General features: G+C 38.2%; 1 protein-coding gene across 1 annotated transcript in view; it reads right to left on the reverse strand.

The window, feature by feature from the left end:
* Positions 1-14,888, reverse strand: part of LOC108706559 (cholecystokinin receptor type A) — a 28,151-nt gene extending 13,263 nt beyond the window's left edge. The window contains exons 1-2 of the mRNA XM_018243082.2: positions 14,465-14,888; positions 10,586-10,837 (exon numbers count right to left, since the gene is read on the reverse strand). Of these exons, the coding sequence (XP_018098571.1) occupies positions 10,586-10,837; positions 14,465-14,588 (376 nt within the window). The 5' untranslated portion in view covers positions 14,589-14,888. The remainder of the gene's footprint in view (positions 1-10,585; positions 10,838-14,464) is intronic.
* Positions 14,889-18,214: the final 3,326 nt, after the last annotated feature.

Genomic DNA, 18,214 nt, shown 5'->3' on the forward strand with positions numbered 1-18,214 from the left:
AAACCACCAACTCTTCTTCTAGTCTCTTGTCTACAACATTGTTCATCTGATCCTTGCTCTTGCATTAATGGTTATGCCAGTGTTCTGATGAATATGCTGCCAGTTACTTGCACCCCAAATATATTCCTCAACACTGTTCTAAGTGTCCTCCTCCCAGCATACACTGCTTTGTGCCCTCTGTGGTGTGAGGCAATTTTGTCCATTGTTTCTCTATTAACAATATCAGCTGTGTGGTTTGGAGAACCTAAGGGCAGAGACACACGGTCAGATTCAGGGAGATTAGTCACCTGGCGACAAATCTCCTCTTCTTTGGGGTGACTAATCTCCCCGAACTGCCTTCCTCTGCCTTCCCGCTGGTTGGATGGAACTCGGAGCACTTTGTTTTCCGAAGTTGCAGAAGTTTCCTCGTGAGGCAACTTCGGGCGGCTTCTGAAAACAAAACGCTCCGAGTGCCACCCCGCCGGCGATTTACATTGTAGCCAGCGGGTAGGCAGGGGTGGCAGTTCTGGGAGATTAGTCACTCCGAAAAAGAGGCGACTAATCTCCCCGAATCTGACTGTGTGTCTCTGCCCTAAAGCCAATTTCTCCTGGCTAACTCTCCTGGATAAAACTGTGAGTATGCCCAGGTATTAACATTGGCTGAGGAACACTAGAAGCAATTTTCAAAGGCAATGTCAAGTCTGTTAATGAATAAATGAAAAGAAGAAACCCAAAGAAAGAAGCCTCCTACATTCCTGGTGCACAAGAAATATCCCATTGATCGCCTATCCCTCTCTCTGCCATTTAGGCATTTTTCTATGATGGTTTGACCCAGACCAAGGGGCAGATTCACTAACCGGTGAAAAGTTGCCAGCGACCGCTTCGTACCCATCTCCACACTTCGCCAGGTGAAAATTAGTTCAGACAACGGTAATTCACTAAAATGCTGAGTTTTGCTGGGGGCGAAGATGCGATAGCGTTCATTTCTGCCTAGTGCAAATTGTCTTGCGCTCAGGTTAATTTGCATACGGTGGGAAATTTAAAGTTGAATGGACATCTTTATGTTATATGTTGCAGCAAATACATTACATTACACATGTCCAGGGAACCTTAAAGGAATACTGTCATGGGAAAAAAAAATTTTTTCAAAATGAATCAGTTAATAGTGCTGCTCCAGCAGAATTCTGCACTGAAATCCCTTTCTCAAAAGAGCAAACAGATTTTTTTATATTCAATTTTGAAATCTGACATGGGGCTAGACATTTTGCCAATTTCCCAGCTGCCCCTGGTCATGTGACTTGTGCCTGCACTTTAGTAGAGAAATGCTTTCTGGCAGGCTGCTGTTTTTCCTTCTCAATGTAACTGAATGTGTCTCAGTGGGACCTGGGTTTTTACTATTGAGTGTTGTTCTTAGATCTACCAGGCAGCTGTTATCTTGTGTTAGGGAGCTGCTATCTGGTTACCTTCCCATTGTTCTAATGTTTGGCTGCTGGGGGGGAAAAGGGAGGGGGTGATATCACTCCAACTTGCAGTACAGCAGTAAAGAGTGATTGAAGTTTATCAGAGCACAAGTCACATGACTTGGGGCAGCTGGGAAATTGACAAAATGTCTAGCCCCATGTCAGATTTCAAAATTGAATATAAAAAATCTGTTTGCTTTTTTGAGAAATGGATTTCAGTGCAGAATTCTGCTGGAGCAGCACTATTAACTGATTCATTTTGGGAAAAAAAAAATTTCCCATGACAGTATCCCTTTAATAAAGAAAATAGAATTGTTATAATGCCCTACACATGAGCCCACTGTATAGTTTTTGTGCCATATGTTAGAAAATGTATGGGGGAACCCGGTTACCCAAAAGCATTTTTTAAGGACTTTTGCAGCCTATCACTCTGAAAAAAGGAAAAGAAGATGCCAGCGTTTTTTGAACTTTGATACGAATGAGCGCAAGCACCTATCTCATTTGCCACTTTGCCCTTTAGTAAATCTGCCCCTTGTTCTTCTAAGCTTACAATCTCTTCTCTACAATTCAAAATATTTTTGGACAGCTTTGGGGACATTTCAGCAAACTACAAAGCAATAAGTGATATCCTGACCGTTTTCAAAGATTGTTCTTGTTTAGGTCAGTGGGAGGATCTCCCTAGTGCACACTTGTGAGCCTGCTAAATTTGTCTTGCTATTTGTTTAGGCGTTCTGAAAGTACTGCAGAATAACAGATGTTTCTCCATGCAACAGGGTGGCAGAAATATACATCTAGGGGGAAAACCCGACATTTTTGTTCTTCTTTTTGTTATAGAAGCAAGTAAGTCAATATCTAAAATTCATTACGGTATGTTTATCCTGTAAACCCCTTTACGCTAAAGCAAAATCTCATTATTCATTCAATCCGAGACCTTGATCAGTTTTGTTTGCATAAACTGAATTTGAGCATCTTGGAGGGCCCAGCTCTTTTAAGTTCCGGGCCCATCAGCTGCCGATGGCTTTGCTTCCTCCATTGTTACTCTTGGCTAGTTCCTGACATTGAACGGCTTTCCTTACATTTGGGAAAACCCATTTATGTGTTGACTGGTACTAGGGATATATTTGTAGGGGTTTACAATCAGCTGCAGAAGCTAAACACACAATGAGACCACTGTGGACAACAGTAGTTATTATTTCTGCCAATTCATAACACATTGACATCTATCTGCAGCTACCAACGAAGTCAACAAAAGGCATTTGGTGCAAATTGCATCTAATTGATTAGTCCACAGTCTTCACTCTAAATAGCTCCCAAACAAATTCCATCTTTTATCAGCACTTCTGTGCTTCATTTAAAACCAGGTCTATAGCACTTAGAAGGGCAGCTCACATACCCGGAACCCTGTTCCCAATCTAACTTGGAGAAGACGTTATCCAATGACAAGTGTAGGATGAAAAACCTACAGAAACACCAATCGATAACACCCTCGGGAAGGTGCAATAATAAGTAATTAAGGACATGGAAAGCATCTTAATATTTTGATTACATTAATGCAAATGAGGGTATTGCAGCCCTTTATAGGAGAAGTAAACCCTATAAATGAATATGGCTAAAAATGGCATATTTTATACAATGAACTTATTGCACGAGGCTAAAGTTTCAGCTTGTCAATAACCGCAATGATCCAGGACTTCAAACTTGTCACAGGGGGTCACCATCTTGGAAAGTGTCTGTGACACTCACATGCTCAGTGGGCTCTGAGCAGCTGTTGAGAAGCTAAGCTTAGGGCTCGTCACTAATTATCCAGCAGAAAATGAGGTTGGTCTGTAATATAAGCTGATGCTACAGGGCTGATTATTAAATTCTGATGCTAATTGGACTGGTTTATGTGCTGCCATGTAGTAATTATTTGTATTAATTACTAATCAGCCTTATATTGTGACATTTCTATTCTATGTGTACTGTATATTGTGAGTGGGTCCCTAAGCTCAGTAAGTGACAGCAGCACAGAGCATGTGCAGTGAATCAGCAGAAAAGAAGATGTGGAGCTACTGGGGCATCTTTGGAGACACAGATCTTTACTGCTAAAGGGCTGTGGTTGCCTTGGGCTGTTACAGAAGCACAAAACATAATGTACAACATTTCTAGCCTATTTCTTAACTTAAGCTTTAGTTCTCCTTTAAAGAGAAGAACTGGAGGATTAGAAAGACAATCACAGTAAGAATGATAGAGAAAAAGTAAAAAAAGGATTGAAATGCCACTTCGTGTGTCACAAGGTCAGAGAATAAATAATAGTTAATAAAATGCAAAGATCTACTTTGATGTCAATGCCATGGAAAGAAATGTGAAGTGGGGATTAGTCACAAATAAAGGGTTTGGTTTTTTGCAGCCATGGAAACATAGAATCGAACACCTTATTAAGTGTTAATTAAAATGAATGGAGGCCAGACTGAGTCTGTTTGCAGTAAATATACATGGCAAATACAGCACGGCTTTAAGTAAACATGGCTACTGATCTATACTGCAGGGCCAAACCAAAGCATTTCATAAAGGTTAATGCTAAACATGAAGGCTGTATAATATGCAAATCTGTCAATAATTCTGTTCTTTGGTTTCAAGTAGGATATATATTAGTGCAGCTCCCCTTCTGCTTGGGGACATCAGTAGTGGGACCCCTCCATGACGTTGCCAGTGGATTAGGGATAAAATGCTGGGGTGGTTCCTGAGGGTCAGGACATTTAAAAACAGGTTAGAGATTGTTTCAGGTTGTGTTTTTTCGATCCTGTGTTGTGTATCACTAATAGGCACTGAGGCAAGAGGCAGTTGAAAGCCAGTAATGGGACAGGCAGTGATGTGAGGATAGTAGCGATTCCATTTAGTCAGTTTACATATAGGTGAGATAGGTTCAGCCAAAAAATGGCCATGAGTTTTGTTTTATTTTTATTTTGAATATATTTTATTTGATTTTACATAAACAAGAAAAATTAATATGACAGCATAAATTAGCAGATTTAGAGAATGTGCTGCAAAAAGAAAGTACAGTGGCATAACATTTTTAAAGATTAATAACAATAATAGTAAAATATAGAAAAAGAAAAATATTTAACTAAACCAGTAGATGTAAAGACAAATGAAAAGAAAAGAAAGAAAGAAAAATCCCATTGTTTCAGGAGAATAAAATTATACAGTTACCTAATTAGATTTGGAGAAACCTTAAAACTTGGTCTTTGGTATTAGAAGTACACGTCTCAAAATAAGGAGACCATATATGTTTAAAGGATTCTTTAGAGCTTTTACCATTTGATTTTGCTTTTAAAGCTTCTTGCCAGCTAAGTTGGTTCACGTAAGAGATGGCATCTGAAAAAGAGGGGCACTCTTTATGTAACCAGAAATTTAATAAAGCTTTTTTGGCAGAAGCCAAAAATAAACTTGTCAGAGTCTTTTTTTCATGGGATATAAATTTTGGTTTGGAAGATAAGGAAAGACCATCACTCTCCAAATTTAATAGAGCAAAACACGGAGATAGTTGTAGCTTTATTTTCAATCTATTGTTCATAAAATGAGTGATCTCCCTCCAGAATAATCTAACTTTAGGGAAGGACCACAAATTGTGGAAAAGAGAAACATTAGTCTCATTAAATTTTGGACAAACCGGCACAGGTTTGGAAAAAGTATCTTTAGAAAAAATGTTCCCGTAACCTAAGTGTACTAGTTTGAAGTGTTGTAACCTCCAATGTTCTGCTAAAATTAATTTATTATAATTACTGAGAGACTTCACCAAATCAGATGGGGATACTCGGCATTGTAAATACTCAGACCATTTTAAAGAAACTTCTAGTAATGAATGTGGGCCTGACCCATAGTTATTCCAAAATTTTTGAGATATAGAATCGATTGAGATCAATGAACGAAGTTCAATAAATTCAGACAAATCCTCAGCAAGTTTGTGATCCAACAATACTAGATTATTCTTATTCTGTATCAAAGAGAGGCCACGTTGACAGGCACGATAATAATATCTGTCAGATTCAAGGAGACTATATTTTTCTTTGAGATCTGACCACAATAGTGGTGATCCTTTAAGTGGGTTGAATAAATCTTTTATTAAGACTAGTTGTTTTTCCTTCATGGAAAATAAAAAGGTATCCTGTTTAAGAAAATCCGAAGGTTTAAGCAAGAGCTTAGCCGGCATAAAAGGAGTTTGGGTATAGCTGTAGCAATGACGAGAAAATAAACGTTTCCACTCAAAAATAGAGTCTCGAAATAGAGGATTCTTTTTAAAATCACAGGGGACATTACACCATTTGCTATGTAGTACAGATAAAATGTCTGAACGGGATTCTTGAAAAATTTCAATATCAGAATTAGTAAATTTATTACCCTGGGAGATCCATTCAATAAGATATCTGGTGAGGTGAAGTTTTAGACCACCAAATTTAACTGGAGCTCTCCGCTTATCAAGGGCAATATTTGCTTTTTTACCATTCCATACAAAATTAATTAAAGCAGAATCGAGCTTTTTAATATCAGAATGTTTAATAAGCAAAGGAAAGTTAATTAATGGATATACCAGCTTAGGGAATATCAAAGACTTAAAGAAAAGCACTCGTCCCTTAAGATTAAGAGGAGAATTAGCCCATTTTGTACACATGGAAAAAACTTTCTGACATGCTGGAGTAATATTCAGTGCATATAAATTATTAAGATCCAAAGGAATTATTAAACCTAAATACTTTATCTGAGTTTTTGGGGATTTAAGATGAAATTTCTTAAGTATTGAGTTTGAAAGAGAGGCCATGAGTTTTGGGTCCAGGTCAGATGAAAGTGTGAGCATTGCCCACTGCAGTTCACAGAACCTGTAATCAGGGCTCCCCATCCCGTACCTCAATTGTTGGTGGAATTGTGTTCCCCAGAGCCCGTCCCCTGATATCTTCTAGAATGATGGGCTCCGGTCTACAAGTTCACTCTCAACCTTGGGATGGGTTTGGAATTCAGTAAGATACAGAGCCACATTCTTTTACAATGACACTATCAAAAAAAAATATTCTCCCACTTTAAAGGGGGAGTTCACCCTTAATATGTTATAGAATGCTTAATTCTAAGTAACTTTTCAATTGGCCTTCATTTTTATTTTATAATTATTGAATTATTTCTAGGATTCGGTTCGGGATTCGGCCTTTTTCAGCAGGATTTGGATTCGGCCGAATCCTTCTGTCCGGCTGAACCGAATTTGCATATGCAAATTAGGGGCAGGAAATCTTGTGATTTTTGTCATAAAACAAGGAAGTAAAACATGTTTTCTCCTTCTCACCCCTAATTTGCATACACAAATTAGGATTTGGATTCGGTTCGGTATTCGGCCGAATCTTCCGAGAAGGATTCAGGGGTTTGGCCGAATCCAAAATATTGGATTCGGTGCATCCCTCATTATTTCCCTTCTTCTTCTGACTCTTCCCAGCTTTCAAATGGGGGTCACTAAAAACCAAATGCTCTGTAAGGCTACACATTTCTTTTTATTGCTGCTGTTTATTACTCATCTATATATTCAGGCCTCTCCTATTCATATTCCAGTCTCATTCATATCAATGCATGGTTGCTGGGGTAATTGCGACCCTAGCAACCAGGTTGCTGAAGTTGCAAAGCCGAGAGCTGCTAAATAAATCAAAAACCTTAAAGGTGAACAACCCCTTTAAGAGCATTAATAATAAACAGAGCATGTGACAAAAGAATAATTAGAAATAAATCATATAAGAAAACATTTTAAAGGAAACTTGTCACAGGGGGTCAATATCTTGGAAAGTGTCTGTGACACTCACATGCTCAGTGGGCTCTGAGCAGCTGTTGAGAAGCTAAGCTTAGGGGTCGTCACTAATTATCCAGCAGAAAATGAGGTTTCCCTGTAATATAAGCTGATGCTACAGGGCTGATTATTAAATTCTGATGCTAATTGCACTGGTTTATGTAGTAATTATCTGTATTAGTTACTAATCAGCCTTATATTGGTACATTTCTATTCTATGTGTACTGTATATTGTGAGTGGGTCCCTAAGCTCAGTAAGTGACAGCAGCACAGAGCATGTGCAGTGAATCAGCAGAAAAGAAGATGGGGAGCTACTGGGGCATCTTTGGAGGCACAGATCTTTACTGCTAAAGGACTGTGGTTGCCTTGGGCTGGTACAGAAGCCGAAAGCATAATGTACAACATTTCTACCTACTTCTTTAGTTAAACTTTAGTTCTCCTTTAAAGGAGAAATTTTCCTCTACTTCTAATTCTACTCAAACAAGCACACAGAATAAAATATTACTTGACACATTTCTGATTCAGAAACTTGTATTGCGAGTTTACCAGTAAAAAGGCTTTACATAAAGCTTCGTACAAAGTACGACTTTTTCATGGAACAAGTAAATCTTGTGAGTAACATAAATGAAGCACAAGAACATTTAATTTCCTCACCTAAAACTGCACTGCGTGTACCACAGTAAAGAGGCACGATTTCCCCTCAATAGAATTATGAGATGAATAAGTTAAATCATTTCAGCCTCCTCATCAGTAATGTCACGACCCTCTCAGAGTTAATGGATATGTTCTGTACACTTCCCCAGCTCTCCAGTTAGTGCAGGTCAGACTCAGAGCATTTGCACTGAAAGCGACGGCTGGAACAAATACGTTTTTTATTTCTACTGAAACAGATCGGTGTCATTCATGGGACCTGTCATGGTCACTCGTAGCTTTCATTGTTTGGTTACACAGGTAATGTGATTGGATAACTAAGGAAAGGGCTTAGACCAATAGGATTCCCAAGGCCTCCAATCATTCTGAAGCTGTTAGGTCTGATTGTTGGGCTGTGGATGGGGGCCATCAAACTAAAGGAATATTGGGTAAATTTTATTGGCATTTCTAAATCCTAAGGTAAGGTCAGTGTTGGACTGGCCCACTGTGATACCAGGAAAACTCCCGGTGGGCCCAGGTATCAGTGGGCCTCTTGCTTCTAAACATTTGGCCTATTTCATGGTCATTCCCTATTTCTTTATGGAAAAAATGTGTAATAATGGAAGAATATAGTAAGCAGATGTACAGTAAAAGATTAGGAGAATAAAGAGGTTAAGTGAGGAGAGAATGAATAATAGTGGGAATAGAAAGTGGGCCCATGGTCTAAGGTTTTCTGGTGGCCCCTGACATCCCAGTCTGACACTGAGTAAGGTGATAGCAATGCTCTCATATATCTGTACCTTATTAAAGGGATACTGTCATGGGGAAAAATGTTTTTTTTTAAAACGCACCGGTTACGATTGCTGCTTCAGCAGAATGCTCCACTGAAATCTGTTTCTCAAAAGAGCAAACCGTTTTTTTCATATTTAATTTTGAAATCTGTCCTGGGGCTTGATATATTGTCAGTTTCCCAGCTGCCCCCAATCATGTGACTTGTGCTCTGATAAACTTCAATCACTCTTTACTGCTGTACTGCAAGTTGGAGTCATATCTCCCCCTCCCTTTCCCCTCAGCAGCCCAACAACAGAACAATGGGAAGATAACCAGATAACAGCTCCCTGACACAAGATAACAGCTGCCTACTAAGAACAGCACTTAATAGCAAAATCCAGGTCCCACTGCGACACATTCAGTTACATTGAGTAGGAGAAACAACAGTCTGCCAGAAAGCAGTTCTATCCTAAAGTGTTCGCTCTTTCTGAAATCACATGACCAGGCAAAATTATCTGAGATGCACCTACACACCTAAATTACTTCAATATATTAATATATTAATAATATTACTACAATATTAATATAACTACAAAAAAAATACACTTGCTGGTTCAGGAATTAAATTTTATATTGTAGAGTGAACTATTTGCAGTGTAAACAGTGTCATTTGGAAATTAAAAATACATCATAAAAATTATGACAGAATCCCTTTAAGGGACCCCAGGCCCTGAGCAAATATAGTGAGAGTCTCGGGTGCACAACCTTTGCTCTAGGAAGAACTGATCTGAATGGGGGCAGCCTGGGCCAAAATACCCAGTCCAATGTACAACTGAAGAGTTGTGATTCATTGACAGATAGAAGATGTATATTAGACAATCCTGATGTAATGCCAGGGGCTGATCATTTATTCTTTATGAGACAGGTTAAAATAAAACACCAGTCAGGAAAATGTTAATAACTGTGAAAAAAATTCTACTACTATTGGGAATCCTTTAAGAGTTTAGGTAAATCTACTTTGTATATAATGCACAACCTACTTGTACAAACTATATGCCAATCATAGAGATGGAGGGGCGCCAATGTTTTCCATTCCCTTCTAAGTTGTAATAGACTTTGTATTTGAATGTGTTTAGTAGAGTAAATCTAGAGCCACTGGACTTGCTGAGTAATCATTGAAGACATTTTACTACTCGAGCAGTTTCTTCAGTTGAATCATGACCTGGATGAATGAAAACCTTAGTGGTGATTAGTTGGCATGGGCAGAGCTGGTGCAGTTTAGCAAGCTCATTAATGAGGACCAAGGATGTTCTATTTTGGAATAATCCAATATAATAACTCCCAGACACCTACAGGTATAGGGGCAGATATACTAAAGGGCAACGATTCGCCAGCGTTACCACTTTCAGGCCAATTTACTAACGGGTGCAGGTGTAACTACACTGACGAAAGAGACAGACGCTAGTGGTCATTCGCACAGTATTGCCAGGCGAATTGTTGCTCTGGCGAATGGATGTTACTCCGCAAATTCACTAAGATGCAGATTTTACTGAACGTTACCTCTTTTGCCAGACTTGCCTTCCCCACCTCAGACCAGGTGAAGTGCACTGGAGTGTATAGATCTTCCTCAATCTTCTGTTACTTACATCATATTTTTAGTGAAAAAAGTTTCTAAGTCCCAAAAAACTGTGGCGTCTTTTCCTTTTTTCAGAGTGATAGCCTGCAAAAAAATTTTTTGGGTAACCTGGTTCCCCCATAAATTTTCTAACATATGGAACATAAACTATACAGTGGGCTCATGTGTAGGGCATTATAACAACTCTATTTTCTTTATTAAGGTTCCCTGGACTTGTGTAATATAATGTATTTGCTGCAACATATTTTCACTGCTTAGTAAATTAACCCTATAGTGTTGGCTGACCGGGGTGCAGAGTTCAGTACTTACCCATGAAGTAGGTGGCTGCCTTGCAGATGGCGCTGCCGAAGATAAAGTCTCGCAGCAGGTTGGGAATAAGAGTGAAGGGCATGCAGAAGAGGCACAGCATGAGGTCACTTCCAGCCAGAGACAGTAGGAAAATGTTAGTAACTGTTCTCATCCGCTTGTTCCTTATGAGCACGGCAATGACCAGGCTGTTCCCCAGGACACTGAGAAGGAAGATCAGGGAGTAGAGCAGAATCCTCACAGTCTGGTGCATATCTACAGGGAGCAGAATAACTAATATCACATGGGCAGCAACTTGGGGACTTTCTTCCCTCCCCCAAGACCCCCTTGTTAAAACGAGACCACTACTTGACTCTCATTCCCACACTATACCTGTTTGTACCTGTATCAATGTGCTCACAAGCTGAATAATGACAAAAATATATTGATATACTTCTATAGGTGGGTTTTATAGTCTCCCAATACATCTCTCTCATCTGTTGTCAGTGTGAGAGCTCTGAGCTGTACATTCCTGGCACAATCCACAATTCAGTCTGATTTAGATTCAGAGCAATTGTTCTATAACTATAATTCAGGTCAGAGGGGGGTCTCTGTTCCCAGAGTATATTATAGTTAAATGGCCTAAAATCAACAGACGCTTGTGAATGATACATATTTCATGTACAAGATGAGCGGCGAGAGTATTTGCAATGTATAGAGTTTCATCTTCATTATCGAGCCTGGGATACAGTGGCACCAGCTATTTATTTATCATCCCAGTGATGAAAAGACTCTTGTAGTTCTATTTTCTTTAGAGACCCACAGGGAGTCCCTTTAAAGTGCAGATAAATTGATTTAAGCTACACATGGGCTGTGTCAAAATAGATATCAGTAAATTTAATCCTTATAAAGGTAGAGAATAGCACCCCAAGTCTACACAACAGGGACTAGTATCTGTGCTTTAGAGATATGATTCTATCATGTCTGGGGTAAAGGCAATGTTCTAAATACATTTTCTACACTCACCTTCCATCAATGCAATGCTCATTAACCCTTTCCTTCAGTGATGTTACTGGCATGTCTGGGGTTAATGCAATCCTCAATATGAATTCATTCAGTAACCTTACTGACATGTCTGGGATTAATACAATCCTCGTTATTAGTTTTCTTCAGTAATCTTATCGGCATGTCTGGGGTTAATGTAAACATCATTAACTATATCCTACAGTGAAAATGCCAGCATGTCTGGGGTTAATGCAATCCCATTATTCATTTTCTTTCGTGAATTTTCCCGGCACGTTTGGGGTTATTGAAATGCTTATTATCCATATACTGCAGTGATCTAACTGGCGTGTTTGGGGTTAATGCAATGTTCTGAATACATTTTGTATATTGACCTTACTGGCATGGCTAACATCAATTCAATGTTCACTATTTATTTCCTTACTGGCATATCTGGGGTTAATGCAATTCTCATTATTAATTTTTCTTCCAGGAATTTACTAGCATATTATTATTTGCTACAGTGATCTTATTGGCATGTCTGGGGTTAATGCAATGCTCATTATCGATTTTCTATGGAGATATTACTGGCATGTTTGGAGTTAATGAAATGCTGTTATCCATATATTACAGTGATCTTATTGGCATGTCTGGGGTAAATACAATGTACTCAATACATTTCATATATTGCCTTTACTGGCTTGTCTATTCACTGCTCACTATTCATTTCCTACTGTGATATTACTGGTATATCTGGGGTTAATGCAGTTCTCATTATCTATATCCTACAATGATTGTACCAGCATGTCTTTGTTTAATAAATGCCTCATTCTTAATTTTGTTCAGTGATTTTACTGGCATGTCTGGGGTTAATGCAATGCTCAATACCGATTTTCTATGGAGATATTACTGGCATGTTTGGAGTTAATGAAATGCCGTTATCCATATATTACAGTGATCTTATTGGCATATCTTGGATTAATATATGTTAACACATCTTATGTAAAATACTACTTAACAATATACATATATATATATATAGTAATCAATACTTAAAGGGGTCGTTCACCTGCAAAACACTTTTTTTTCAATTGTAGTTCAGTTGTTTTCAGATTGTTCCCCAGAAATAATGAAGTTTTTCAATTACTTTACATGATTTATTTTTTTACTGTTTTTCCAAAATCTAAGTTTAAAGTTGAAGGTTCCTGTCTCTGGTGATTGAATCTGGCAGCTCAGTAATTCAGGTGCAGATTCTGAACAATTTTACAACATTTAGTTGATACATTTCTCAGCAGCATCTCTGGAATATTAGCAACTATTGTATCAAGTCTAACAGCTGCCTGTAATGAAACCCAGAGATTCTGCTCAGCAGGGACAAATATAAGAAATGAATCAACTAAATGTATCAATTTAGAACAGTTTACAGGGTCGGCGACCCCCCCAGCTGCTTCAGAAGGTGAAAAATGACACTACACTTCAATATTACAAAAAAAGTGACACATAGAAAATAGAAAGTAATTGAAAAAAGTCATTATTTCTGGTGTTCTATCTGAAAACAACTAGTTGTTTGAAGGTGAACAACCCCTTTAAAAATATATCTTTTAAAGGGCATGTAAAGGCAAAAAATAAAATCCCATTTTTACTTTCTTTAATGAAAAAGAAACCTCCAGTATACTTTAATTAAAAAATGTGTACTGTTTTTATAAGAAACCTGACTGTATGAAGTGAAATTCTCCCTTCATTTACTGCTGTGGATAGGAATTGTCAGATGGTCCCTAACTGCTGAGCAGGGAAACAATCATACTTATGAACAGCAGGGGGAGCCCCCGCCTTACTTCCCAGCCATGCAGAACTCAAGCAGCTTTGTTTATGATGTTCCCTAAGCAGCCCAGACCACACTGAGCATGTGCACAGTCTTAGTCTTGCAAAGATGTATAACAAAGTTACAAGATGGTGACCCCCTGTAGCCAACTTTGAAAGCATAAATTATTTGTTTGATTAGGCTTGTGGTGCAGTAAGTTCATGTTTATATTTAGTATACAAAATACAGCATTTCTAGCCTTATTCTATTTTACACTTTACATGCCCTTTAAGGCTTATCCAATGTATACACAAATAGGAATATCACCCTGCAGCTGTACTGCAACTCACAACATCCCATTGACAGCTGAAGGTTGTTAGGGGCTCCTGAGAATTGTAATTTAACAACAGCCCGTGGACATCCCTTAATTATGTCAATTTGATTACATTTCCCAATCAGGGGACTTAGCCTTCCTAGAATATCTGGGGCTCCAGGCCTGATAACTCCCAGTCAGGTGATGCTGGGAGTTGTAGTTGAATAGAATCTGCCTGGTATGTCAGTATATGGTATGTAATGTATGTAGGCACCTTAAAATAACAGGTATAGGATCTATTATCTGTAATGCTCTGGACCTGGGCTTTTCTGGATAGGGAGTCTTTCCATAGCTTGGATCTCATAGGTTAAGTCTCCTACAAAACATTTAAACAATAAATAAACCAAATACTATTGTGTTGCCGCCAATATGGATCCATGCAGCCCAGTTACCATGCAGTACAAGTAGAAGGTCCTGTTTTATTATTACAGAAAAAAAAGGAAATAAAAAAAAGTATATTATTTGCTTAAAATGGACTTTATGGGAGATGGCCTCCCTGTCATTCGGACAAGAGATCCCATACCTTTATATTAGCAATGAGTCAGGACAACTTTATCCCATGTATCTGCTGAAAGAATAAATAATCCATAGATGACATCCCGGCTAGTTGCCGAAATTCAGGACCACCCCCCCAATCATAACTCTCATCATTTAGCTTTGGGATTAGTGGATGCTGAGAGTTGTAGTTGTCAGCAGATACACACAATATATAGAGACAAATGAATACCTTTTGCAGGAAGGGTCATATTGGAGAAATATCCATTGACACAGGTGATGCTCCCGTTGTCTGCAATGTGACACAGCCAATAATCCGAGTCGTTTTCAAACTGATAATCATACACAATATCCATTTTCCGAAGCACACGTGTATATTTTCTCTTCAGTCTTCTAGCTCCCCGGTCTTGTCCCAGTAGGAATCCTTCTAGAAGTCAGTGAGCCTGTTATTCCAGGAGACACTCATACACCAATTGGAACCCACTCTCCAAATCTAGAGAGCAGAGCAGTCTCTTGGCTGTATGTGCAACATGCAAAACCATATTATCTTCTCCTGAGTCATATCCCACCCTCCCCTGCTATTGGGTCAGACTGATAACCCTTAACCTGCCATGTGTTACTTATATTCCCCAGCAGCACAAACTCTAGAGCAAGGAGCTAGCGATGTGTGTGTGTCTCTCTCCAGCTGTTACTGCACAATGACAGTCACAGGTTGTCGCTGGGTGGGCACATCGTTTGTTACTAATGAACGTGTCAACCGTTGTGAAATCAGCCAGTGGTTTTCTAATGAACACACTCAAGGATTACATTATGAATGCTGCATAAAGTGCTGATTGTGTGTGATTTCAACACAAGCCTGGATCTATACATCACCACATTACACATGAATACTGACAGGTACTAGAGGTAAAGAGGGACCTGCCCTTTATATCTTACAATCTAAGCAGCAATTATTGATTGATTACATGTGTGTGTATCTATCTATCTCTCTATCTATCTCTCTATCTATCTATCTATCTATCTATCTATCTATCTATCTATCATCTATCTATCTATCTATCTATCTATCTACAGTATCTATCTATATATATATATACCTGAACGAGCAGGAACGCACGACCATAAATGCTGCAAGGGCCGGGTGCCAGTCTGTAAACACATACAAAATCCCTCCAATGACGGCACTCCAGAATCAGTCACGCTTGAGTCAGTAGATATTTAAATTGGGAGTCTGTGTTTGGCACTCTCACCCTGACGAAGATACCTGTGTGGTATCGAAACGTTGGTCCACCTTAATAAACCTGTATGATCGATATCTACTGACTCAAGCGTGACTGATTCTGGAGTGCCGTCATTGGAGGGATTTTGTATGTATATATATATATATATATATATATATATATATATATATATATATATATATATATATATATATATATATATATATATATATATATATATATATATATATATATGTATGTAGAAAAATAAACCGCACCAACAGGACTTAGTACAAAATAAAAAAGGATTTTATTCTTCGAAGAATAAAATACTTTTTTATTCATTTATTTATTTTTTATTTTGTACTAAGTCCTGTTGGTGCGGTTTATTTTTCTACTTATACTCATTGTTAGTTTTTACCAGCACACAGGCATTGGAGTTTGTTTGACCGTGTGCACCGTCTCTAATTTGCATTTCTATATATATATATATATATATATAAGAAAACCTTGTGTTTTCCGCACTCCACTGTGTTAGACAAACAATCCAGGTGCTACTCAATTAGGCGTAATTGATATTTATCCATAGGAAATGAGTGCACACTCATTACACTACACTCACTACACAGTGTGTAGTTGTATTTGACATTAAATGTTTTAACTCCCATACATGCCAGTGGAAAAGCTGTAACAAATCATACATGAGCAGTGCATTAGCCCCAGACATGCCAGTAAGATCGCTGTGAAAACAGATTAAGAGCATTGCATTTACCCCTGACATGACACCAGTAAGATAACTTTAGGAAATTGAATTAGAGCATTGTATTTACTCCTGACATGCCAGTTAGATCACTGTTGCGAAATGATTTAGAGCATTGCATTTACCCCTGACATGCCACCAGTAAGATAACTTTAGGAAATGGAATTAGAGCATTGCATTTACCACTCACATGTCAGTTACATCACTGTAGGAAAATGATTTAGAGCATTACATTTACCTTTGACATGCCTGTAAGTTCACTGTAGAAAAAAAGATTTAGAGCATTGCATTTACACTTGACAAGCCAGAAAAATCACTGTAGGAAATGAAATTAGAGCTTTGCATTTTACTCCAGTACAATCACTGCAGAAAAAGGATTTAGAGCATTGAGTTTACTTCAGACATGCCAGACATGCCAGTAACATCACTGTAGGAAACAGATTTAAAGCATTGAATTCATTCACACTGGTAAATTGTGGGCACACCTGCTATAGGAAATACATTAAGCGGCAGATTTATCAAGGGTAGAAGTGAATTCGAGGGAATTTTCGAAGTAAAAAAATTAGAAATTCAAAGTAATTTTTTGGATACTTCGACCATCGAATAGGATACTACGACTTCAAATTTACTTTGAATTAGATTCGAAGTAAAATAGTTCAAATATTCGATGATCTAAAGTACTGTTTCTTTAAAAAAAACTTCGACTTCAATAGTTCGCAAACCTGCCAAAGTGCTACGTTAGCCTATGGGGACCTTCTAATGCATTTTTTAAAGTCTTTGAAAGTCAAAGTAAAATCCTTCGATCGATCGCTAAAATCGATATTCAAAGTCGAAGTATTTTAATTCGATGGTCGAATTTCGAAGTATTTTTAACTTTGAAATTCAACCCTTGATAAATCTGCTCCTTACAGCATTGCATCAACCTCTTGCATGCCGGTAAAATATCTGTAGTAAATGAATAATGTGCTTTGCATTAACCCCTGTCATGTCGGTAAGATCATTGTAGGACATTGATGTAGAACATTGCATTAATTCCTGAAGTTCCAGTTAGATGACTCAAGGAAATGTATTCTGAACTTTGCAATCACCCCTTAAATGCCAGTACGATCTCTGCGGGAAATGTATTTAGAGCATTGCATTAAATCTACACATGCCGTTATGATAATTATAGAAATTAAATTATAAGCTCTGTATAACCCCACTACCTAATATCTGGAGGGGGGCTACTTACTCTTTCCCAGATGATTTAACCTACCTATTTTTCCACAAACTACATGGAGATTTACATTTGGGGAGCTCCTTAAAGGAGAAGGAAAGTCTAAAATAGAATAAGGCTAGAAATGCTGTATTTTGTATACTAAATATAAACATGAACTTACTGCATCACAAGCCTAATCAAACAAATCATTTATGCTTTCAAAGTTGGCTACAGGGAGGGGGCTGTCATCTTGTAACTTTGTTAAACATCTTTGCAAGACTAAGACTGTGCACATGCTCAGTGTAGTCTGGGCTGCTTAGGGATCATCATAAACAAAGCTGCTTGAGTTCTGCATGGCTGGGAAGTAAGGCGGGGGCTCCCCCTGCTGTTCATAAGTATGATTGTTTCCCTGCTCAGCAGTTAGGGACCGTCTGACAATTCCTATCCACAGCAGTAAATGAAGGGAGAATTTCACTGCATACAGTCAGGTTTCTTATAAAAACGGTACACATTTTTTAATTAAAGTATATTGGAGATATGTTTCTTTTTCATTAAAGAAAGTAAAAATTACATTTTATTTTTTTGCCTTTCCTTGTCCTTTAAGGCTCTCTAAATAACTATATAACACTGATACGGCAAACCCTTCTTTAACAAACTGGCGATTCCCATTTCCCACTATGAGGCTAAATTGCCTCCAGTTTTGCTGATGATGATAAAGGAATATATCTCTACATCATGATGTATCCGAAGCTGTACTCAGTCTCCTTTATGATGAAATATGTATAACTCACATGATTTTAGGTC

The sequence above is a fragment of the Xenopus laevis genome, chromosome 1S (genome assembly GCF_017654675.1).
Source record: "Xenopus laevis strain J_2021 chromosome 1S, Xenopus_laevis_v10.1, whole genome shotgun sequence".
NCBI lineage: Eukaryota > Metazoa > Chordata > Amphibia > Anura > Pipidae > Xenopus > Xenopus laevis.